This window comes from Hyaena hyaena, unplaced genomic scaffold (genome assembly GCF_003009895.1).
Source record: "Hyaena hyaena isolate Hyena2069 unplaced genomic scaffold, ASM300989v1 scaffold_279, whole genome shotgun sequence".
Taxonomy (NCBI): Eukaryota; Metazoa; Chordata; class Mammalia; order Carnivora; family Hyaenidae; genus Hyaena; species Hyaena hyaena.
Genome location: NW_024080910.1, coordinates 939,625 through 966,603, shown reverse-complemented (window position 1 = coordinate 966,603; position 26,979 = coordinate 939,625). Strand labels below are relative to the sequence as shown.

General features: G+C 40.7%; 1 protein-coding gene across 1 annotated transcript in view; it reads right to left on the bottom strand.

The window, feature by feature from the left end:
* Positions 1-891: 891 nt before the first annotated feature.
* SLC35F1 (solute carrier family 35 member F1) overlaps positions 892-26,979 on the bottom strand; it is a 180,704-nt gene continuing 154,616 nt past the window's right edge. The window contains exon 8 of the mRNA XM_039246030.1: positions 892-4,040. Coding sequence (XP_039101961.1) covers positions 3,816-4,040 — 225 coding nt within the window. The 3' untranslated portion in view covers positions 892-3,815. The remainder of the gene's footprint in view (positions 4,041-26,979) is intronic.

The following is a 26,979-nucleotide window of genomic DNA, read 5'->3' as shown; positions in this document are numbered from 1 at the left end:
GTCTCTCTCTCTCCCTCAAAAATAAATAAACATTTTTAAAAAAGAATTCTTTAAAAGGATCAGGGTGCTGCTATTCCTGTTATCCTAAAAAGATGGATGTTTTTCTTTTAAAACTATTTTAATATAGAACTCACATACACAGTCTTTGCAGCTCTTTGATTTCTGAGATCTGATTGTGAACATACATGACAAGAACACGTGAATTTATATATACATCATCCTGAAGCACTTAAGGGGTTGCTGGTGGCTACAGTTAGTGGATGAGGGACAATGACAAGATACTGTGTCAGCCCAGAGTAGATACAGAAACAGTCCTGCTTAACAAACGCTGTGTTCTGGAAGAGTGCTCATGTCTTAAGTCTGGCATTGTGCCAAGGGAAGGACACACAGAACTTTGTTCTTTATAAGAAACTGATTATTGGGGGAAGTTGATACTGTTCTATGTGTGTTTTAAACGTGGACTTGGAGGCTATAGCTCCCAGCACCTTCTTAAGTACGCAGGTAAATAATTAATTTTGCAAATTACAAAAGTGCTCACTGTGGCTTTTCAAAGCCCCAGCTCTGACACCAACCGAGCCCTTCCTAATTTGGAAATATTTTCTTTCTGGTTTTTATTTTGACATGTGCCCTGTTATCTACTCTCATAGCTATTTCTGGCATCCCCTGGGAGCTCCTTCGGTGGTTGTCATAGCGCAGGCAAACACTCAAGAAAACCAAGAACTCAGTGCTTTCATAAAGCATTTATTTTTATTTGAAAACATTATACAGGCATTACATTGCCACAGCCAGTCCATAGGGGAGCATGCAAATATCAAAAATGGAAGGTTTGTTCAACTTATCGGTGTAAATTTCCTTTTTGGTTCTTATTTTCCATTTGCAGTGTCTGGATTAGTGTGCTTTGTTATGTGGCCTGACAATAGAATCCTACCCATGGGGTAAAATCTGTACTGGGAGCTAGCCGGGGACTACTAAATGGTTATTAACTCAAAAACAAACCCAAAACAAACAATACTACACGCTTGTCAAAAGGTTAATAGCACGAGTTAGCAATATCTAAACTAAACATTGAAACATTTTCATGGGACACAGTGGTGCAAATGTTTCCATTGCTTGGTCTACCTGGTTGTGTAGTCCAGAGTTTGGAGCTGTGTGACCGAGGCAAGCGCTGTCCCCAGTGCAAGTTTTCATCGAGGAAGTGAGAACAAGCACTTTTCGCGAGCGCTGGCGGGGTGACGGGGAGCTGTGGTCTGCCTACCCAAGCCAATTCTATACAAGCCGCTGAAATCTCACTTGTGGAGGAGTGCGTGGTGGGTCAGAAAGCTGAGATTTTTGCTGGTGTCTACTGAGGTTATGATATTTCAGAAATGAAAACAACTAGAGTTAATGTTCTACTCGCGCTTCCCGCCCCACTCCTGAAGGACCGACCAGTGTAGTTACATTTGTTCTTTGCTATTTTCGTTTGTTTTCCTAAGGGCCGATCTGGAACTCCTGATCTCGGATGGTTCAATATGTTATCAGCCTTTCTAAATGGAGACGAACCGACACAGTGAAGGACCCCAGTGACATGAAAGTCTTGTGCACAAGGACACTGGATGATAAAGTGTATACAGTGAGTTCACCTTAACATTCACACTTGATTTCCATACAATGGAGTCAATTAAAATATCCTAGAAAATAATCCAGATGGCTACTTATAGCCATCCGTTGGTCGCAAACCTTTTTGAAATTTAAGTTTTTAAAAAAATTCCCAGTCCACTAAGTCGACTCGGAATATTTTCATCCACTTATTTCTCATAAGACTTTACTAAGTGTCTACGAATTAGTGTCATAAAAAAATGAATAAAAAACACTAAAACATTTGGCTTTAAAATAAATACTAAAAATGCAATAAATCAAGCAAATTATGCCAACCAAAGGAATGTAAACACAAAAATAAAACCACAGTCTTCAAAGGTCTTCAGATCTGAATGGACAAAATATTCAGAGAAAGGTATTTAATTGGTTTAAAAGGTAGCAGAGAGCAGACATTGGCAAGTTGTTTTGACTTGATATAACTTTAACATTGATATTTTTTTTTCCAAAAATAAAACGTATTTCTGAGGGGGCTGGACAGAGATGGCCATAAAATCTGCATATCCGAGGAGATAATTTTTCTTCGCCATCTCCAAGGGCAGGAGTACACCCTCTGGGTAGAAGGCAGACAGAGGGGCCGCCTGGTGCTGAACTGCCATCAGGGGGCGCGTTTGCCTGCCTAGTAGTTAGGCCTTGTGCAGGGTGTACTGGAATCCTGACTGCGCTGCAACCCGTCCTCCTTAGAGGCACCCCTCTGGCGTTTTGCTTTGTTTGCCTAAGATGTACTGAAGTGAATTGCCCACAGTTTCATAAGCATTTATTTCCCTTTTACAAACCCTGTCCTCCGTCGCGTATCTTTTTGAATGATATTGAAGCCAGGCAGACTTAAAGAGTATTTCACATACTGACACATAGAATCTATTCCAAATTGTAGAGGTCTATAGTGTTTCTTGATTTTTGTGTGTACGTGTTTGAAAAAAGAGCTACTTTAAGGGCAACAAAATTAGAATAGTGACATATTCCCTCAAAGCCTTATCAGGGTCCTGCAATATTCTCTGTATCCCTAAGAATATGGTGTTGCTGTATTCTGCTATTGAAGGGATGCCTGATACAACCCAAATGCCAAACTTTTTCATTCACGACATCTGTATCGTTACCAAATGGTCAAATCAATCAAGCTATTGTCAGAGAGCTCCACATCAGCACCTTGACCTTGTTGGGAGGCTACACAACCAGAGATACTCCACGATAAATGTAATTTCCATGCCGGTAATATTTTAAAAAGGGTGTCACCCAATGAAGAGGGCAGGGCCATGGCTTTATCCAATGCCTTGACAATTTCCATATTATCACTCAAAAAATCTAGGAATTAAAGGTAAAATCAATACATTTTTGGAAGAGAGGATATAGGGAGGGGCAGAAAGATTTAAAATATGTAGATGTATACATATTACCCTAAACACACATGATATTATTTCTAGGGTTTCCTATAAGCCACAGGAATGAAACATTTCTTACCCGGTTATTACAGGGACTTCGTTAGCAGAATCACGTGGCACAACAGAAAGGCAATGGCCTGGAGTAGTCAGAGATTGAAATATAAAAAGGCTAAAGTGTTTGTTTTATATCTATTCCTAGAATAGAGAATTATATGGTCAGTTGCCCCTCCCCACAAGGGTCACAGCACAAAATACTTATTGAGCAGGCAATCCAACAGGTAACAGAGGAAACCATTAGCCACCAGGTCCCTAGGATAAGGAAACTTCTCAGGGGTGGAGCTCCTGTGGCATGCAGCTCTCATATAGACTGTGCAAAAAAATAAAGTATGATTCTTAAAAAGTGACTTGCCATAGAAAAGTGGGATTTATGTTAACTACATGTGGGTCTGGCAATAGTTCTCATCAGGAGTACAAAACAGTCTCCTGAAAGTTAGTGTAATAACAGTAACAATAATAATACAAATAATAATACTTGCTTTTAATTCAAAAGTTTTCACAGTAATTAATGCAGGAGGGTTGTGATCAGGATACACACTAGCTAAGCATCTCTCTAAGTCAGGTGGATCGGAGCCCATATCTGCGGCGATGTTCAGCTCCTGCCTTTTACAGGCTTTCAGATTTGCTACCTTGCAGTCCACCTGTGTAAACCGCACCTAATAAATACCTTTCTCTATGTACAATACAGAGATGAAGGGCGAACGCACGGCCGCTGAGTTGACCGCAGTGGGCAGGGAGGGCCTCGCCCTAGGCCACGCGAACGTGGGGCTCCTCTTCAGTCTCCTGGCCCAGGCTGGTGTAGGTGACCGAAGGCTCCACCTGAGCTGTGGCAGGTAAGTCCACAACGGGTCCCGAGGGATTGCGGAACTGCTTGTACACTCGGGGGTCCTGGGCTATGTACGTGGAGGTGGAGGAGTAGAGCACCAGCCCGATGAGGATGGTGAAGAAGGACAGGAGGTACAGTCCTGAAAACTGGGTAACACGACAGCAAAGTCACTGAGCAGTCAGAGCAGAACCATTTCCACATTAATGAGGCACAGAGGGAGGAGGGCAGAGCATTCTTTCCCGGGCCGGGCAGCTTGATGAGGTGGCCAATGCTCTTGATGGAGAGTGAATGTTCTCTTCCTAAACTGGCTTGGTCTTATTGATTCTCCTTATCTTTTTCCTCGGCTCTGTGGTGAACACAGAGGAACACTTAGCTAATTGTCCCTAAAGTGCCAGTCTGAGTACCTGATGTTAGAGAGCTAGTTAAGCACAAATTAAAATAAGTCAAATTAAAAGCAAAAAAATACCCCCCAAAACAAACAACAACAAAAAAAAAACACAAAAAACCCCCAAACTCCAACATCGCTCAACAAAGCGGTTGTTTGTGGCTTCATTAAACCCAGAAGAAATAGAGATATTCCATTTAAGGTTGTAATGAAGCCATAAATACCAAGCTCCTTCCCGGCATAACTGTGTCGGGCACTCTTCTTAATCTGATTCAGACACTATTTGTCTTCCCCGTAGGAATGGTTATTGACTTTTGTAACTATCTTTGCAAGAATAGATTATCCTTGGATGGGAAAAAACACTATAGCATTCCATTCTTGCTCTACTAATCTGGAAACAAGCAAGCATCATCCTGTTTATGTAGCATCGTGCTTCCTAAAGTATTTGCTTGCCAATTCATAGCGATTTGAGAGAAAAAAAGAAAATACATGCATATACAAGTGCCCGAGAATTTATATATGCTTTTGAAAAATTACAACTTCTGGACCTTCTTGAGGAGCAACTCTGGAAGTAGTTTGAGTAATTATGGGGGTAGAGGAAGGTAACAATACAGGTGTGGCGCTTTCTGTTTGATTCCTTCCTTCATTCATTTGTTCAATTAAGTTTTTTGTATGCCCTTCTATATCACACATGAAACTATACGCTGGGGAAAGAGAAATGAAAACATACGGCTGAGGACTTAATCGTCTCAGTGGAGACACAGAGGTACTGGCAGACAAAACACAATGTGGCTGTGAATGCCAAACCTCATTTTAGTCCAGAACTATTGTCGCCTCCTTGACCATGGACTGTATGCAATTCATCAACAAAAGACCAATTGATTGAATTTCCTATTTTATCATTAATGCTCATACTCTAAAAAAACCTAAAAACTGGCAAAAATACAAAAATTAATTGGAAGCCGGGAGAAAAACAGGAAGAGGATCCAGAGAGTCTATAAAGTAAGTTGCAAGGCAAGTTGTAGCCTTAAAAGGCAGCTACAAGAGAAATGTCAGTCAGGAAAATGGCTCCTGGGAGACAGCCCTCAGGCTAAGAGCTGAAACCACCTGCTACAGTGGTGGCTTTTTCTTCTTGTTTCAACTTTTCCTCCTCCCTGCTCTTGTTCTTCCTCGCCTCTTCCTCCTTCCTTCCCTTCTCCGTCTCCTCCTCCTCCTCCTTCTGTTTCCCTCCTTTCGTCCACGCCCCTCCTTCTCTCTCTCTTTAGCAACACCAAGGTAGCTAAGATTACAGACCATTTTCTTTTCTTTTTAAAAAATGTTTATTTATTTATTTATTTTGAGAGAGAGTGCACGTGGGGGAGAGGCAGAAAGAGAGGGAGACACAGAGTCTGACGCAGGCTCCAGGCTTCGAGCTGTCAGTGCAGAGCCAGACACGGGAGCTGAACTCCTGAACTTCAAGATCATGACCTGAGCAGAAGTCAGATGCTTAACCGACTGAGCCACCAGGTGCTCCCAGACCGTTTTCTGATTGTCTTCCTAGATCTTTCCTCACTCTGTCTTTTAATTCCTTTATTCTTCATGTTTAAACCATATCATAATCCCTCCTCAGATGGATTTATAGACTAGACTCAGCTTGTAACAGCTTCACTTAACTAACTTAAAATAATTAATTCTGTTTTTCCCAAGGAAAAGAAATGTGCTTTATTCTTTGATTCACAAATTTGTTGGCAAAATGAAATGGGAGGAAAAGAAGACCACTCAGGACTGTTGTAGGTGATCTCAGAGAACTTATTTACCCCCAAACTTGCTTCCTGAAATTCTACATTCGAGATCTTCAGTCTTTACCTGAAATTGGTTTGTTCCCAACTTTATAATCACTCCAAATATTTTGCTAATGACTTCCATTTTCAAACTCCACTCGTGTGTCCCTAGTTTCAAGTGAAGAGCCTTGCAGGTCTCAGGTGTGAGCTGGCCTCTTCGGTGGCAGACGGAGGCGAGAGATTATCAAAGGGACCTCTGAGGTTAGAACTGCTTTCTAACCACAGACTGGATTCCAATCCTAGCTCTGCAACTTTCTAGCTTCATTTTGGACAGGTATGTTAACCCTCTCAGGTCCAAGTTTCCTTATCAGTAAAGTGGGGATAATAATTGTACCACCCATATAGGGTGTCTGTAAAGATTAAACTAGATAAAGCATATAAAGCACTTATCTGATGCCCGCCTTGCAACAAACATTCAGTTCATACTACTGTTTTGTCATTATTGTTTACAGCATTATCTTATATTCAATGATCATATATGTAACCCTCTTATGTAATCATTGATTTAATTGCCTTTCTCCCTTAACTATGGGGCTGTGTCTTTCTTGACCAGTGTCTAGTGGAGAGCCTGGCACAGTATAGGCACCCACTAAGTGTTATTTGTTCTTTTGTTTTTATTTGAATCAATGAATGAATTTAATTATTCATTGATTAAAGTGTCAGAGTAAAGAAACAAACAATAAAAAGCCAGCTTTTTCCAGTGGTCTACTTCACATTTTTTTAACTTTAAACTTGATAATCCAATGTCCTTTTCTTTTTTTCTTGAAGAGAAGAGAGGGTGAGAGAGAGCAGCGAGGGAGACAGAATCCCAAGCAGACTCTGCACTGTCAGTACACAGCATCTGACACAGAACTCTGTCTCACAAACCGTGACATCATGACCTGAGCCGAAATCAAGAGTTGGATGCTCAACCAACTGATCCACCCAGGTGCCTTTACAGTGTCATCTCTCATGCATAAAATGGCTAGCAGAAACTCGTTGAAAGGGAAGTCATAGGATTGATACTTAATCATTAACTCCAAAAGTCATCTTCAAATCTGGGGTCAGTCGGGGGAGAGCAATAAGACAACTATTTGGGAGGGACAATGCAAGAGTCTGCATAGAGGAGGGGGGGCTGCTGATCGGTGGACTATCACAAAAGGTTTCATAGACTTGGGGTGGAAAAGACTTGGCAATGCAGGGGAGGGACAGGAAAGGATCTCACGCAGGGTATCCTGCAAGAAGGATTCGAATTCCTCTCAACTTCCGGTTTCAGTTTCCCAGTCTGACTTGATCCATATGACAAATACTTAAACATTCCTCTTTGTAGAGCTGATGCTTTTGCCTTTGTGGGAACGAACACGCAAATCATCCCTTTTTTGCACATGGAGCCATCAAGTAGAATGATAAATCCCCTCCACAGAGTTTTCCTGGGACATAGCTTTAGAATGACAGTGTGTATTTTACTTTCAAAGCATTTCCATTTAATTCATGCAGAATTCATCCTAAAATTGTTCAAAATAGAGATAGCATGGGATTTTATATGACAGAGGCACCTTGGAAGGCACCCAAGAAATTTTATTAATAGACAGTAGAGGAAGTCTTATTTAGCACACAAGCCCAAAACGAGAACGGAAAGGCGTGCATTATGATTAATCTGGATAAATACTGAATATTAGAAACAATGACAAAGGTTAAAAGTAAGAAAAAAGTTCACTTTTTTTTCTCTTTATAGATTGACAGAAAAAAGAAAATGGATTAGGGGGTACCTAACAGGCTGATTCCCAGGTTTGGATGCTACACGGATCCTGAGACGACATTCTTTTAAAGAAACCAATCAGTCAGACAAAGATTCTGTATATTCTAGGCTGCTTAACTCATTTGCTGCAAAGAAATACTCATGCCTAGTTGCCTAGGCGAAGAGAACTAGGACTGCCCTGGGCACCAGAGGAGGCCTGAAAGCCATCTGCGAGTTACACACAGGGCAAGGTTCAGGGGAGGCTTGCTGTCCCATTGAAGAGCACAGGCTGCTGTCTCAAGTGTACTTCGTGGTCCTCCCTCAGCCAGCTGCAGCCCAGCAGAAGATGCTTTATTTTCTGTGCTGCAGACACACTTTCATTTGCATTTTATCTGACCTGGAGCATTGAGAAGCTGAGAAAGGATGGGCCTGCAACAAAGTCCTTGTGCTGCACACAGTGTTTACTTTGCTGCTGTCTTTTTCCCATCCCGCTGTGTCTCTGCACTAACAAGGGTCAGAAAGCACTCATGGTACACCACGAGAATGCCCGTGTGTTGCTTAAAGCAATTTGACTGGGACACAAGCCATTGTCCAGAAGGGGGTGGCTTAGAAGACTGATGGTAAAACTGTACAAAGTTACTCAACCTACAACTAGGGATTAAACCTACCTCCAGCCAGCTGGCATCTCAGTATGAATACTATTCAGCTAATGGGACCTTCAACAATAAATTTTCATTTTGGCTGTGGTATTAAACATCTAAGCAGAGTTTTAATTAACTAATGACTCTAATGCGTCTTAGGTCTATACTAGTAGAAAACCACATGGTTTGAAAGCCATTTCAAAGTACATTTATAAATATACCAACTAGAATAGGTGAGGAAGATGGCAATTTTCAAGAGCATCTTTCCTTTTTCAGCTTGACCAAAAAGATGGCAGGGGTGAGCAGAGAAGAACATGGGCAATCCTCTGAGAGGCATAAGGTTTCAAGGATGAAGAGACTCTGGACTGAAGCTCTACTTTTACTGAATTAATGTAACCAACTTTTTCTATATAACGGGCCTGCCTTTTCCTTCTTTCCTGGGGAGTGCACTTACGGTGCATGCTTCTATGTAATGTGGCTTCTGTAAGGTTCCTGATGTGGAGCTCTGGTCATTTTTGCTCAATGACTGCACTTGGGCCTATAGATGATCAGAACTAATTTTTATTTAATAGATAATGCAAAGTTAAAAGATTCCTTTAGTTCTTACAGGGAGGTGTGCAGCACTTCTAGCTTCAGGAAAAAACAAAGATTCAGTGGAAAAATGAAAATGTGTCACTTGTGATTTGTAGAAGAAAGACCTGGAAAAGAGTAGCTAGTGAGGTTTCCTAGGAAACTGGGGTACAGGGAAATGAGATTTGGGTAAAGCTCCTGGAGTTATCTGACAAAAAAAGGAGATTTAAATTTAGATCCAATTTAGATCTAACTTGGAGAGCCACGGAACCTCAGAGAAATTCACCTGGATGGAGGGAGAAAATAAGGCCAAACTAGAAAGAAAAGAGATACAGGTAAAGAAAATTTCTCAACAGCCAGGAAGAAAGAGGGTTGCGTATAACTGGAAACCCTAAAAAGTAGTAATTCTTTTCTAAATTATCCACCCAGCATGTATTCTTTCTCTCTACGTCTCTCATTTTTTGTGCGTGCACATGCGCGCGCGCACACACACACACCCCTGTGAGCCATTACTGTTGACCTGATAGGACCTGCCTTGAGAATTTTGCTTGAAAGAAGCTGAGTAGGTGAGAGAACACTATTCCTGAAGCCTCCTCATGTGTGGTCAGTGAGCAAAGGACAACATTTTCAAACCCTCATGTGTTCCCAAGGCTATCTATAAAATACAGAGGGAGGAAATACCAATATGTCAGGTCATGCCTTATCTCGAAGGGATTGCTAAAATTTATTTATTTATTTATTTAATTTTTTTTAATGTTTTATTTATTTCTGAGAGAGAGAGGCAGCTGAGCAGGGGAGGGTCAAAAAGAGAGGGAGACATAGAATCCAAAACACGCTGCAGGCTCCAAGCTAGCTGCCAGCACAGAGCCCTATGCATGGGCTTGAACCCACAAACCGTGAGATCATGACCCGAGCCAAAGTCGGACACCCAACCGACTGAGCCACCCAGCCGCCCCGCTAAAATTTAAAAAGACCTGTTGTCTTGCCCCAGCTGGATGCAAGTCTGCTGTTGAAAGAGGCATTCCATTTGGAAGCATGATAATGTTAAGAGTTGAAAGTGGTTTGGAACTGCTTAAGGAAGCTGCTTACAGATGAATTCAAGGATATTTCTAAGTGTCCTTACACATGGCTTTTCACATACACAAAGGATAACCAAAGATATATGGCTACAATAATGACTTCCTTTCTAGTTCTTATTTAAGTTTATTCTTTTTTTAAAGTGTATTTATTTATTTTGAGGGACAGGGGAGGGGGGCGGAGGAGGAGAAGCAGAGACAGAGAGGGAGAGAGAGAATCCCAAGCAGGCTCCATGTTCAGCCTGGAGCCCAATCAGGGGCTCAATGTCACGACTGTGAGATTATGACCTGATCCAAAATCAAGGGTCAGATGCTTACCCAACTGAGCCACACAGGTGCCCCCAAGTTTATTCTTTTAAACAGATACAGATGTAATTAAACCTTTCCACATTTTTAACTCTTTAGCAGAAAATACCTAGGAAGGTGGTCAGGGAATGTGCAAACTTAGTTGCTTCAGAAGTCAATGCAACCAGGGGTAAGTGGAACAATAAAGGGCACTAACTGGCCATTCCCAAGGTTAGACAACACGGGCTGGTGTGAGGTTCAAAAGCTGTCAGGAAGAATTTCCATGTAGGGAGATGGCCTGGGAATTTCAGCAGAAAGTCATGCCTCGGAAAAATGAGACTTTTAACTTTGTGAAAACCTCCTGAATGATCTGCAATGTAGAACAGTATACTTTCCCCTGTACTTCTATACTCTATGATATAAAATGCACATATAAAGTTAGATCAACTTGCACCTCTAATCATGATTCTAGACTGAGAAGAAATAAAACAGCCCATTTTGTTCCCAACAGAAAACCAGATTACACAGTTTGGAGGTTCTAGGTTCCACACTAGTTTAAAGATTCACCAGTGACTAAGCAATGCAAAATGCTAGTTATGAGTGAATTGCAATGAAATACAATGCTGCCATAGTCAAGTTTTTAAATCCAAATATTATAGGGGCGCCTGGGTGGCTTAGTCGGTTAAGCGTGCGACTTTCGCTTAGGTCATGATCTCGCGGTTCGTGGGTTCGAGCCCCGCGTCGGGCTCTGTGCTGACTGCCAGCTCAGAGCCTGGAGCCTGTTTCAGTCTGTGTCTCCCTCTCTCTCAGACCCTCCCCTGCTCATGCTGTCTCTCTCACTCTCTCTCTCCTAAAAATAAATAAAACATTTAAAAAATAAATAAATAAATCCAAATATTATAGGTTGAGAAAATTGGCTTTTATAACTAAAAGGGGAGTCCAGGGTCTCTTGGGTTCCCACTTGATGCGTGAATTGAAGGGTGGACCCTTTGGGCAGCTACCAATCTGCTGGGTGTCCTGGGGTGGAAGCTGTCCTCATAGCTCACCAACAACAACTCATCTCTCAGCTGCTGTGTGTGTCTCCGTGGGTTGTGGGTCATACCTTGAACTTGGGAGTGCCACGGTGGGGGCAGAAGCACAGGAGAGGCTGGTCCTTCCTGGGCAGGCGATTAGCCGTGGCCTGGTTGGGTTCCTGCAAAGAAAGGCTCTCCCCCGTTCCTGATTTATTGCTGCTGGGTCTGAGCCAGTTGCTACTCAGGGCAAGGCGACTAGACAGACCTGGCTCCACCGAAATGCCAACGTAAACAAGTTGATGCCTGACCTCCTAATTTTGGCTCTGCACTAAACTAACAAGATCATTTTTATTATTATTAAGAGGTTTGAAAATGCAAAAGTTTGTCTTCTGCATTTACTGAACTGGAAATAAATTGCCTGAAGAGGCCAGAGCTTTTTCAAATTCTTTAGAACTGCCCTGTTGTTGCTTTGTCTCCTACCTTTGCCTCTTCTTCTTCCTCCTTGTTCTCTTTTTTCCTCATTCCAGGGCCAAATCTCTCTGGCTAAATATTGCACTATTTCTTTCTTCTAAGTCATAAGTCATAGCATGGGAAAATACCAAATGTGGGCATGGCACACAATCTACTGACAAACGCCAAAATCGGTTTTTTCCAGAGACCAAAAGTACTGACCTCAATCCCTCCTTCCCCGTTCCTTCTCCAGAGGAGATAGAAAATAATCTCAAATTCATGCTAATCTAATCAAGACAGAAAATAAATCAATGAGTGCCTCAGTCAAAATGCCAAAGGGTCTCCTGCTATCTATTTCAGCAAACCAAGGAATTGCAAAGACTTACATACTTGGAGAACAGCTTATCTTCCAAACATCATGTTGTTAAGGAAAGAAGCAGCAAACAAGGCCCTGACACTGTCACAGGGCAAGGCTGTGCCCCTCACTGCAATCCCAGTTCAGTTTATGAGGCCTTCTGTTTGATTTGCAAAACCAATTCATCTGGCAGTATAATTTGTGCAGCCAATCATATCTAAGGCCAATGAGGGTTCTTTTATGTGTATATATCTTCCCCTGTGAGTAATTTCACACATGAGTACAGCAACAGGGAGCTAAAAATGGATTTCTGACATTATCTTTTATATGACAAACAGACATTTTCACTTGGTTTGATGAACTGATAGAAATCCTCATTCATGCAGATTTCTATTCTCTGTAGTCCAGCAAAAGACCAGAATAGCCAAGCCAGAAGGGGAATAAAACGGGCCTGCTCTGTGGGAGTGTTTAATTATAGGCTCAGTTACAAGAAGGGCCATTAGATGCCTCATTTATGTCACCTTTCTGCATTTCCTCCTTCTTATCACTAGTCAAAAAGGAATTACATTTGTGTGTGCGGGACACAGAGCAGTGGCCTTCACTCCCACATTCCTTCGGACGTTTTCATCATCAGACATCTATTTTCCCTCCACACGACACAGGGCTGCCCATGGGGCTGGAGTGATTTTACAGAAGACTGAATTTGAAAGCCAGTGAAACATAGTTTATAGAAGTGGTAGTGTTGCAGCTCAACTTATGTCAAAGGACTATTCCATCACAGTGGAATCTAGAGGCGGAAATGGGAGTGGCACCCTGTCCTATTTCCCCTAGTGACCCACTAGTAAAAATTTTTTCCCTGTTTCTGCACTGTTTTGCTCTACTGATCTAAAAGCCTTAGTTCCAAAGGGAGGAATGTTTCTACCTGGAGACACAACAATGATTCCATTGAATTAAAAGCGCTTCAGGCTCTTCAGGCTCTTTGTGCTTCTCAAATTAACAAAGAAGGGAGTTCTCACTGTGCTGGCTGCGGTGATTGATCTGGGTTTCCCAGGGGAATTGGGTTGCTACTTCATGATGAAGGTAAGGAATAATAAGTCTGGAATACAGGGGATCGCTAGGCATTCCTTAGTATCACCATGGCCTGTGATCACAGTCAATGGGAAACTTCAACAACCCAGTCCAGGCACTCACGGACCCAGGCCCTTCAGGAACGAAGGTTGGATCACTCCACCCCAGCCTGCCCTGCCCTTCCAAGAGATAGAGATAGAAAAAGATACACAAACAGGCACATGTCCCATTGGTTCTATATCTTTGGAGAACCCTAACACAACTAACAAAAGGCAAATCTGTTATACTAAAGGTCTGAATGCTGATGTAAACCTTTCATCACAATTTCTCTCCATGCACGTTTCAGAAATGGAGTGTTTAATGATATTTTTCAGGGACTATTGAGCGGTGCCTCACAGAATGAGCTCTCGTCAGAATGGTGGGGTTTGCATCTCTGTTTGCAACTTTCTTGCTCTGTGGTCTTGGAAAAGTTCCTTACCTCTCCAGACCTCTAGTCATTCATTCATCTGTTAACTAAAGTTGATAATACTTGTCATATGGGGCTATTGTGAGCATTAAATTAAGTGTGTGTGTGTATGAACCTTTTCATAATATGTATATTTCATAATATATATTTCATAAATATATTTTTCATATATTATATAAAATTTTGGTACAGTTCTTGGCACATAGTAAATGTTCAATAAATGTCAGCTATTGTTAGCTTAGTAAATGCTAAAGCACAGATAGGTTTGAAAATTTTCCTCAGTAGTTCTTTCTGAAAAGGTCAGCATGAATCAAATTGAATTGCAAATGCATTTATGGAATTGGCAACTTAAAAGAAGAGCGCGGCAAGTGGAAGCCTTTTTTGTCAAGGCAAATAATAAACCCTTGGTTTACAGGCTCAGTGTTTGAACTTATTTTCATGTTGAGCTTTCCTACAATGATGTATAATTACGTAAGTCACAGGAATCCTCATAAGTTTCTATTCTGCTTTATTAATTTAGAGCAACCACTGCCTGTCAGCACAAGCCATCTTTGAGAATCCACAAATATATGTAAGTTTGGCAATTTGCTTTCCTTCCTCAGTGTTGTAGGCTGGAAAGTGGCTCCCAAATGTACATCCATACTATAATACCTGGAACCTTTGAATGTTAATGACTTCATTTGAAAAGGGGCCTTTGTAGATATGATTAAGTTAAGGCTTTTGAGGTGATAGATTAAATCCTGGGCACTATAGACTGAATATGTCCACCCCTCTAAATATGTATTTTGAAGCCATAACCTCAATGTGTCTTATATTTAGAGATGGAGCCTCTATGGAAGTAATTAAGGTTAAATGAGGTCGGAAAGGTGAGTTAGTGAATTAGTGTCCTTTTAAGACACAGGAGGACTCTCTCCCTCACTTCTCTCTCTATATATATACACATGGAGAAACTGCCAAGTGAGGACATAATGAGAAGGTGGACTTCTACAAGCCAAGAAGAGCGCTTTCATCAGAAACTGAACCCTGCTGGACCCTGATCTTGGATTCCCAGCTTCCAGATGTGAGAAATAAATTCATGTTGTTTAAGTCACCCAGCTTGTGGTATTTTGTTATGGTAGTCTGAGCACATGCTAATATAGCTGGGTTCAGGTGGGCCTATCTTATGAGAGAGAGGCAGAGGGAGATGTTAGACTCACAGAGAAGAAGGGTTTGTGAAGACGGAGCAAAGAGAGATTTGAAGAGGCTCCCTTTAAAGACTGTAGTGATGTGTAGCCATAAGCCAAGGAAAGAAGGCAGCCACAGCAGCTGGCAGAGGTAGCGAACAGATTCTTCCCAAGATGGAATTTTGGCCAGGTAAGTGGTACACGCTGGATGGCTAGTTGGTGCTAGCATATTCTGAATGTCCCTATTAATCACTATCTTGAAAATGTAGAGGTCTTGTCCTCCCGCTATATTCCCAGCAAGCAGAATGTGTTGTTCAGGGTTCAAGGTCAGGGACTTTGGAGGTGGCTAACCTGGAGCATACCCCCAGGAATGAAGAGTATCCAGGTGGTACGCCTTGATGTTTTGGAAATGCTAGCCATGCAAGGAGGGGAAGGGCTACTGATAGTTGCTGGGTTAAGTTGCTGTGATACAAAAACTTGCTGCATGTAGATCCCAGCAGCAGATGCTCCCTGTGCACAGTTTCCCCCAACAAACCTACCTCTTGATCACTGTCTCTGGGTCTTTCTTTGGCCTCACTGGACCATCACCCACCCTAGGCTTAGAGTCTGCTGGGGTGCAGCTGCACACCCCTTGAAAGAGATTTTGGTCTTCTGATCCTCAGAACTGTGAGAGAATAAATTTCAGTTGTTTTAAGCCACAAAGTTTGTGGTAATCTGTTACAGCAGATTTAAAGAACTAACAGACCCAGCAATGAATTATTCATGCAGTAACTTAGCTTAACTGTGAGCCAAGACCCTAGTTATCACCTTGCTGTCCATCCATACAGTTACTACCATTTCGTGAGCTGGGGATATAATGGTAAATGTGATGGATATAATGCCATTCCTAGATTCTAGTCTGTTGTGGGAGACAAGACTGACAACATTAGAAGGAATTCATCTGTAATGTGATTTTGGGCAACACTATGAAGGAAACAAACAGGCAACAGGGTGATGTGAGAGTCTGGTGGAAGCTACATAGATAGTGAGGGAAGTGTTTTCTACAGATGAGGCACTGAAGTTGAGACTGAAGCAGCCAGGGGAAAGGCTGGAGAAGAGCAAGTCCAGGCAGGGGGACATCAAGAGCAAAAGCCCGAGGAGGAAAGGGCACATTTATATAACAAAGAAGGACAGCCAACATCGCCAATGTCCAACACTTAGTAGCAATTCACAGTTGAGTGCATCCTCTGTACCAGGCACTGTTTAGTGGGATTTACATTATTTGGCTTCTTAATAACTCATGAGAAAGCTATGATTATTTCCCTGTTTCTTTTTAAAAATTTTTAAACATTTATTATTTATTTCTTTATTCATTTATTATTTTTTTTTAACTTCTCTAGTGTTTATTTATTTTTGAGAGACAGAGACAGGGCATGAGCAGGGGAGGAGCAGAGAGAGGGAGACACAGAATCTGAAGCAGGCTCCAGGCTCTGAGCTATCAGCACCAAGCCTGATACAGGGCTTGAACATGCGAACCACGAGATCATGACCTGAGCTGAAGTTGGACATTTAAATGACTGAGCCACCCAGGCACCCATTTCCCCCTTTCTAAGGGAAAACAGTATGGTATGCAAGTGTCAAGAGTGGAGGTTGGAGCCATAAAAGCATAGGCTACTTAGGAACTGTGTAAACGTGGCATTTATATTTTGCTCAAAATGCAATGAGAAAGAAGGGTGTTCAGCAGAGGAGAGTATTATCTAATTGGTATTTTATTTTTTTTTTATTTTTATTTTTTTTTTTAATGTTTTATTTATTTCTAGGAGAGAGAGAGACAGCGTGAGCAGGGGAGGGTCAGAGAGAGAGGGAGTCACAGACCGAAACAGGCTCCAGGCTCCGAGCTGGCAGCCAGCACAGAGCCCGACGCGGGACTCGAACCCACAAACCGCGAGATCATGACCTAAGCGAAAGTCGGACGCCCAACCGACTAAGCCACCCAGGCGCCCCATCTAATTGGTATTTTAAAAGGGCCACTCTGGGGGGCGCCTGGGTGCCTTAGTCGGTTAAGTGTCTACTCTTGATTTTGGCTCAGGTCATGATCTCACAATTTTTGGGATGGAGCCCTGTGTCAGACTCTGTGCTGACAGCGTGGAGCTCACCTGGGATTCTCTTTCTCCCTCTCTCTTTGCCCCATCCCTCCCTCCACCTGCATGCATGCACTCTCTCTCAAAATAAATAAATAAACTTAAAAAAAAAATAAAAGGGTCACTCTGGCTGCTGGTGGGTGATTAACTGTAGAGATGAATAAGTGGAAGCAGGCAGACCAGGAGACTATTGCAATGGTCTAAATGAGACATGTTGGTGTTTGAACTAAGATGATGGCAGTAGAAAGAGAATATATTTTAACAGAGGATCAGCAAGAAGAAATGAAGTCTGAATCTCAGTTACTGAAGGTGAATATTCTGAGGGTATGTGATTCTTTCTGAAGCATTTCTCATGGTGCATTTAATCCCTTATTTTCACATATCATCTCTTTAAACAGAGAGGATGTACACTTAACATCTTCTATGATACTCGCATTAACTATTTGTGTTGTAGGTATAATTCCGGCCAGTATTTAATCTATAAAGTTCTCCCATTTCTCCAATAGTCTCCATTCTTGCAACCTGAGAAGCATTCTAAGAAAAGAACCATATTTAGGAAAGCACAATTAATAACAACACTACTGAAGCATGATAATCTTAGCAAACAAAGCTGCTGTCAACTCCTCTAAAGTATTTTCATCTCATATCAGTTTTTAACAACCAACCTTCAGAGAAGTACGAAGTACTATGATGAACATCTTGGAGCTGAGGCAGGTTCAGTAGAATGCTTAGGGCACCATCTTATAGTGATGCTGATGTAATCTCCAAGGCCTTGACCCTTCACCCAATTCTCTTCCCATCTCCTAATTGCTTCATTAACTGCATTGCAGCATAATTCTTTTTTGCTCTTCTATTCCTCATATTCAAGCTTCTAAAAGCAATCCATATCTTTATGCATATGGGAAGGATTCAACTTTAATTCAACATATCTTGGAATAACCTTAATGGATTATTGATGAAGTTGGATGCTATTCTTCCTCAATTCATAGAAATGAACAATCATCAAGAAACATTACCATGGCTGTGGAAGGGGGAAATGTTTGACAAAATGCAAAGTGGGCTTCTCTTACAACCACATTGGAATTCTTTATTTCTTTCACATGTACCTGGTAATGGCAGGAAAGACAGAAAAATGAAATAAATGGATGAGTAATTGTAAAGAATGTCATGATGTGGCAGATGTCAAGGAGAAGTCACATTATGGTTTTAATAGTTAATAATTTTTTTCTAAATCAGTTTGGTATTCATAAGTTTGATGAATAGCTTCCACCTTCTCTTAAGTAATCCTCAACACTCACTTTCTAATTCCAAAATATCACTAAGAAGTATTGGCATCAGGCCCAGAATATTTGGTTATTCCATAATAAAATCTTACAACATCATTATCACTACATTTCCACAGTATGGTATAATCCTCAAAATCCATGACGTGCTATCTATCATAAATGCGACAGACATTCAACAGCAGTGTTAGTTTCTTATCCCCCTTTTAAATTAAATTTTTTACTTGTTATAAAAATAGTTTCAAACAGAGAGGGAGGAAAACCATAAGAGACTCTTAAATGCAGAGAGCAGACTGAGGGTTGATGCAAGGGAGGGGGAGCCAAAATGGGTGGTGGGCATTGAGGAGGGCACTTGCTGCGATGAGCACTGGGTGTTGTAAGGCAGCAATGAATCACGGGAATCTATTCCCGAAGCCAAGAGCACACTGTGTCCATTATATGTTAGGTAAGTTGACAATAAATTATGTTTTAAGAAAAGACTAAAAAAATAAAATTATCTAATGTCTTAAGGCTTAAAAATATTTTGAACTTTGAGTTTGTTACTATTATATAAACACATTTTAAAAAGTCAGAATCTAGAGCTGACTTCTAAATTTGACATCCATGAACTGATATGATCATAACCATCTATGATGTCTCTGACTATAGTTTTGAGGGAGATGGGCACAGTGAGATAATACCAAAATGTAAAGAGATTTGTTACTTGGAAATGACCTCCTTTATTGTCTAGCCTGGGTGTATAAGGGCCTCTTTTCTCTGGACATGTGATTCTGGGAAAGGTAATTTGATAATATTATTGTTATCTGATATTGCCGGTTCTTCTGAGGCACATTATATAGATAAAACTTTTGGAATGCGCTCCATCTCTACAGATGCCTTTACTTCATCCTTTTCTGTAAGTGGTGACTTTAATATCCCTTCCCTTTCACATCTTCACTCAGGGCTGCCGGTTTGCATTGGCACCCCACTCATTCCACTCATAATGTAAAATGCAAATAATAAACCAATAAACTGAAGACATTTCACTGGACTGCATGGATGCCATAAGTATCCTTATAACAAAACTCACAGATATGGCCATAGATGCCACCAAGAGCTAAAACAGAAGCCGCATACACCACTTATGCTAAAACTAAGTAGAAATTATTTCAATTAGCTTTAAAAGCAAGTCTGTACACTTGAAGTGCAAAGAGATTTGTAACATTTTGTGTATAGCTTTCTGTAGCTCTATTAATGACACACTTTTCAGAGGAGATGGCTGTTTTCTGGTGCTGAGGATTAGCAAAACATTTGCAAGGACAGTTAGTGTTTACATCGGGTGTTAGTAAGCTAGCAAATCTAGCAGCTGCCTAGTTTTGTAAAGTTTTATTGGAAGATAGCCGTGTCGATGGCAGAGTTGAGTAGACGTGAGAGAGACCGCCTGGCTTGCAGAGCCTGAACTATGTATAATCTGATCTCTTACCAGTTTGCTGACCTCTGTGCCTGTAGACAATATAAATACAGATATGGGAATATAGTATGTGATAATGACTCAATTCACAATTTCACTGTGGGATGTCTTATGAATAAAAGTCTGAATGTTAGATATGATTTTTCCTATTCAAAGAAAACATTTCTCAGCAAATTTTCAATCCCTGCTGTGAGCTCCATTCTTCCACTCCCCCACGATACTGTAATAGTTACTATGGCATTGAACTGGTTTTCGAAGCTCCATGTTACCTGAAGATGTTCTCTAAGCAATCCACCAATTCAATCAAAGAATGAATCAAAATCGTGGCTTGCTATTGTGGACGCTATTTTTTTTTCTTTACTTTTCAGCTGGCGGCTTCCACTTGAGATGTAAAGAGTTCATATTAATCAACAGCTTTTTGCTTCTCATGTGAAAATTCCTAGATAATGTTCAGCCTAGAAAATTGAGGTGTAACCTCTAATGTTTCTTGTAGAGATAAGCCCTGCCTTGAATAAATAATTGCTGACCACGTACTGTGCCAGGCACTGTACTGGACACCAGGGATTCAGCAGAGAGGGAGCTCTGTCATCAGGCGCTTTGTACTTCCTTCTTACATAAGGTCAGTCCTTTTATCTAAAGGTGGAGCTGGTTAGTATACAAAGGAAACACCAGTACAATCAATAATTGCTGACACAGAGCTCCACAGAGCAATGCGAAGCAGGTATTCTTCTGCACACGAATGCCTGGTTCCACACAGCATCAAAAAAGAACTGGACAGAAAGCCACTCACCAAATTTACATTCAAGCTCATCTGAGTTACCTTGCTGAATTTGAGGCTCCACAGAATAGTTTACAGTGTATTTATTTTAAAAATAAAACGACATCCCCAAATAGATTTAAATGTGAAAGAGACTGGCATATGACTACATTAGTGCTTAGCAATGTAGTGAGTGCACTTTTAGTTACGTGAAAGTGATGAGGAAAACAGACACAAAAAAACACTTTCCCTTTGTGTTCATGCTTGTCCGTTAAAACTTGGAATAAACCATTTAGAACCTTCTAATCAGTTTCTGGTTGCAATTCTGGTCCGTTTTGCAATGGCAGAGATTCGTATTTAGACCTCCTTTTTATTAGAAGATATTCCTAGCTTTATGTATTTTCAGGATAAAAACAACTTTATTGTTTTATGATTATAAAAATAATGTATGCATATGGTTTCAGTAATACATAATTTATGCAATATTTAAAAGTGTGCAGAACATAAACTACAAGCACTCAAAATTGCTCCATCCTTAATAATGGCATTATTTACTGAGTGTTCACTGAGCCAGCCAATGCAGCCAGTGATTTACATTTCTATACTGGGAACTCTGATGCTCCCAGTTACACAGTATCTACTATTAGGACCCCCATTTGCAGATGGAGAAACTATAGATGAAAGTAGTTAAGTAACTTTTGCACAAGGCTGTATAACTGGTTAGCATCAGGGGTTCCTGTATAGAATTCAGGGGTACTGTAAACCTAGACAAAAACCTTGGATTTTTATTTACCCTGATCTCTAACTGACATTTAGCATTTCTTCATTATAAATGGAAGAAATGAGCTGCATTAGTATGAGCAGTGCCTTGGACTTTTTGCCAACAGAAATCACATATATTTTCATATCACATGACAATTGCTGCAGATCTTTCCAGATGTACACTCATCACTGCTTTGACATGACAGTAGTTATTAGGTGTGCTTCTAGAACCTGTGATTTGTATATTACTGTATCATCACATTTAAAAATATTTTGATGACTTTATTTTAATATAATCAGCCTGCTTTGTAATGCTATGTATTTTATTTTAGACATAAAATAAACATAAAATCATAAAAACATTGTGATAGGGATCTCTAGGCTTTACCAGACCAACAAAGGGGTGTATAGTCCGGAAAATGTTAGGAACCCTTTGGTAGAGTGAGCTGAAATTAACACCCAGAGAGTCTGACTCTGGACCCTGGCATGTAACAATGCTGCTGTTCCATCTGCCCTTGGCCTCATGTTCACATTTGGGTGAGTACACTTACTTTCAGATCTCTCTCTAATTTGGAAGGAATAGATTAAGTGGTGATTAGGGAAACTCAGGGGAAAGTCAAGGAAACATTCTCAGGAACAGAAACCCTTTCCTACTGCCTCATATTCTCGACTAGGCAGGGTGGGGATGCATTGGAATCTACCATTATCTGAGGCTCTGTGGTAAACTGCGGGAGGCGGGAGTGGGGGGTGGGAGGTGTTCAAGGCCACCAAGGAATTATACTCCTGGGAGTGAGACAGGCCACGGACCAAGCTGACCTACATACATGTGTAAAGACGTGACAGACATTCTCAAACAGAAGGAAGAGATCTGATACTTGTAGGCTCTTTTTTGGGAAACCCTCAAACTACTGAATGATAAAATCCAATAACTCAAATGATTGAAAAGGGTTGGGTATAGTTCTCAATTTTTCATTCCAATTTTAGTATATGTGCTGCCGAAGCGAGCACATAGTTCTCAATTTTTCAAACAAAGCAAAACAAATCTCAAAAATTATAAAGTTCTGAGAAAAAGAAAATGTAACCTAGGAAAATTATCCTTTGAATATAAATAAATATAAGAAATGTTTTCAAGGAAGTAAAGACTTGGGAGATAGAGCCCCTATGAACACTTCCTGACAGACATGCTGCCAGCCCAATGGCACTTTTCCAGTGACTGTGAACTCTTTCTTTCTTCAAGGCATTTGACTACCATCTGCTGGAAAATGTTCCCTAGAAATGGACAAATTACACTGTAGACAGACTGTACAACCATTCATAGCAGCCCTGCTTCCTAACAACACCAGCCATGATGAAATCTAAGACATAAAGGAAAATAAAGAATGCAGAAACAAGAGCCTGCATTTCAGGGACTGGCGATATATATAGGAAATGTAGTAAGTATGGAAATACGGCTTAAAAACCATAAGGACTATGTTGATTAAAATCCACTGTTAAAATATAAAAGCAGTACAACAGTAGTCAGGAAATGAAGGAGGGACAGTATTATCTTTCATGGAAGGGAGTACATAAAAACTCACCACATCTTAGATATATAGTTGAAAATTAGTCTTAGTAGCTCCTGAAGATGTGTGGAGGGGTGGCTCTGTTTTAGCCTTTATGTTTGAGCCAACCTTTGTTCTTTACCTTAGGAAGCTTATGCTCTGCTTTCTGTGAGCTTGGGTCATTTATCTTCTAGTCCACGGAAGATGGACACATACAGGTCAGATGACAAAATTAGGTGTCTGAGTATTAGGAAGGCACTGGACTGTGCACCTGGTGACAAACACATCGCATGCATTCTCCTGGGAGGCAACTAGCTGGTTTTTCCTGGCTACGCTCCAGTGCAACCACAAGCCTTTCCATTTGAAACTTCTGCAACCTTTCTAGCTCATTCTGTTTTTCCCTACAGCTTGTCCTGATAATGTGAGTTCAAAATATTTGTGATGTGTAGTTTATGGATAGATTCACGTATAAGGAATTTATACTTCCAGCTATGGTTCTGGACCTGCCTCACAATTTATCCCAACTTATCTAATCCTTCCAATATTTCTAATAAATAGGAATTGCTAATGTGTCAGAGACTGGCTACTTATTCACTGAACCTATATTCTTTCCTTACTGTACAAATAGCTTAACTACATTTCCCAGCCTCCCTTGCAATTAGGTGTGGCCACATGACTGAGTTCCGGCCAAAAGAATGAGGAGGAGATTATGCATACTACTCTAGACACAGCCATAAAAGTCTCCAAGCTGTCTCAATAGAGATAGGGACTGGCAAACATTTCCTTAAAGGGCTAGATAGTAAATATTTTAGGCTTGTGGGTCACACAGTCTCTGTCACAACTACTCAATGGTGTTGTTGTAAGGCAGGAGCAGCCATGGTTAACACATAAAGAAATGGGCATGAATGTGCTCCGGGGAAACTGTATTCGCAAAAACAAGTGGCTGGCTTGCAGATCCCAGTGTGTTAATACTGTCCCAGAGGATGGCAGAGCCACAAGATGGAAGGAGTCTGGGTTTCTGAATGGCTACACGGGAAGCACTGTCTCCCATCCACAGAGGCTAGCAACACATACCCTAATAAATTTAGGAAGATGGAGCTTTCAAAAGACTTTACTGAGTTTTCAGGCAGGGGGAACCAAGTTCAAACATTCATTGTTCTATCACCTCACCATTTCATGTGAAATGCTTTGGGGCCTCAATGATGCTGATTTCTCCAATTCTTTACTCACCAGGGACAGTTTAGGAAATATGAAAAGAGTCATAAAAGGTAAGTATTAATTTAAAATCCTCCCATTTAGGGGCACCTGGGTGGCTCAGTCTGTTGAGCATCCTGCTCTTAATTTTGGCTTAGGTCACGGTCCCTGGGTTGTGGAATCGAGCCCTGCGTCAGGCTCTCTGCTGAGCATGGTGCCTGCTTAAAATTCTCTCTCTCTCCTCTTCTCTCCCCCTCTCCCCTGCTTGGACTCTTTCTCTCTAAAATTAAAAAAGTAATAATAAAAAAATCAAAATCTCCCATTTATAATTAGTACTATACACTTAAAAATCATAACCTTTGAAGATGCCATTCTTCTTGAAGGAAATATAACAAACTGCTTATGAGGGTGTTTTTATAAGTAAGATGTGCACTATTGCTTTTATGTTCATTGACTGCCGCAGGCAGAGGCTGCCTGCCTTGGTTGCTCAAGTACAGTTCCATTACTCAAATTGCTTGCCACCTCAGAGGATCAGCGCTTGCTTGGCTCCAGGTTCTGATCCACAGCTAATGAAAGATTCTATTGTTAACGCAATCTCTGCAAACTCTCTGGCATCAGCACTCAGATATTAAGGATGCTTGAGATTGTTGGTCTATTCAAGTTTCAGTGGTTTGGAATCTCAGCCTTCGCATTAATCCACTTGGTGATTTTTAGTATTCTTGTCATCTTTATTTATAAATGAAAAGTTAAGCACCCAAACAGTGCTTGGCACATAGCAGGCGTAGAATAAATAAATATTTGCTTAAAGAAGTTCTTTGAGATTTAGTGTATAATCATATATTATTAAGTTATACCCACATCTGGGGTTATTAAACTTTTCTTGCCAAATCTCTTATAACAACAACAACAACAAGATGAACAACAAAACCAGTATGAGAAACTGGCACATGTGAGATGAAATATTTAGTGGCTGACAGAACAGGTCAGGGAGGATCATGGGACTCTACACCTGTCCTCACAGGATGTAATGTGGATTGCTAGACTAGGCAGTTGACAATGTAAGACACTTTTATGATTAATCATCAAAAACAACTCGCAGCAATTATAAACAATTGATCAGGTATAAAGATGAGGCTAAACATGCAGAATGTTTTCTAATGAACCCATACAGAGGAAATTCTAAAAAATTCACACGAACACATTACCCAGAACATTGGAAGTAGCCTTCTTGGACAGATGATTTTGAAATTACTGTCTCCCCATTTTTTAGCAGAGAATATCTGGACGATAAAAACCTATTTCCCGATGTAGGAGTATAAGTTTTACGGAGCCTTTACTTTCCTAAAATGTTACTCTTTGAATAAGATCACCTGGGGTTTCAGGCTGCTCGGTGTGGGGAGCCATATAGACTAGTGCCAAGGGAGAGCATTTAAAGGGAATTTAGAAAGAATTTACAATGTTCATTTCTTCTCTATCAATTTCCTGTTTATTCTGATGCAGCTACAAAAAAATAATCACTACTTATGCAATTACTCTCAACTTTATTATAGCTATTCTGTGACAATATTAAACCTTGAAAAGGTAATAGCAAAATGTGTGAAGTAAGCCATTTTCTATTTTAAATGTCAAGCAAAAAGGAATATTCTGCATATTCAACACTGGCTGCTATTTTCCTGAAGAATGTTCAACATATGATGGCATATCATAAAAGAATTTATTGGCATTTTATTTTAACAGCACCTGAATGTTTTGTATTTATGGCTGTCACCTAAAAATCTTATTGTAAGCAATGACGGAGTTCTGCAGAAAATGACTGATATAATATTTTCTAGGTTTGTATGATTAGACCCAGTTTCACTTTTTCAAACAAGGAATAGGAGAAAACTCACAAAAAATAGTTAAAAGCTACACCTTGTTACAAACTCTTAAAATAACTTAGTATCCTAAAAGTGGAATGAGATGGGGATTACTAATTCTGAAGCATATATTTAATCAGAGTAATGAATCACTACTGGTTGCCATTTATAATTGATCTACTCCCTTCAAAAACTCCATAAAGCAGGTCTCGTCACTCTGAAGTTGGGAAAGAATAAATAACTGGTCCAAAGTAAGTAAAGAGTAAAAAGAAGCCACACTTTACATCTAGGCTCCTTTGACTTGGCAGCCTGTGTTCTGCTTACCACACCATGTTTCTGAATTCATACTTCACCCAGGAGACATTCAGTAGCCCTCTGGCCCTAATCCATTTTCTCTATGCATGACTGAGTGTTCTCTTTGTTAAAGTCACACAAGAGTAGGTAATCAGAACGACTCTAAAAATCAGTTGGGAAACTCAACAGAGGGCAGTGTCTACCTAGGTGGAGAATATGTCTTCATTGACCAGATGCAGCTTCTAAAAAGAGCACAGCCATATGTGTTCCGGCTTGGAACCAATGTACCCTCACTTATCTTGGTGTAATTATTAACAGTCCTCTTGTGGCAAGTGAAATAATGGCTCCCAGAGGTGTTCACATCTAGTCTCTGGAACCTGTGAATAGGTTACTTCATGTGGTAAAAGGGATTCTGCAGATATGATTAAATTAAGGAGCTGGGCTCTTTAACGGATGGCGTTGGGAGAACTGGACAGCAACATGCAGAAGAATGAAACTAGATCATTTTCTCACACCATGCACAAAAGTAAACTCAAAATGGATAAAAGACCTGAACGTGAGACAGGAAACCATCAAAACCCTAGAGGAGAAAGCAGGAAACAACTTCCTTGACGTCCACCACAGCAACTTCTTACTTGACACATCCCCAAAAGCAAGGGAATCAAGAGCAAAAATAAACTATTGGGACCTCATCAAGATTAAAAGCTTCTGCACGGCAAAGGAAACAACCAATAAAACTAATAGGCAACCAACGCAATGGGAAAAGATAGTTGCAAATGACATATCAGACAAAGGGTTAATATCCAGAATCTATAAGGA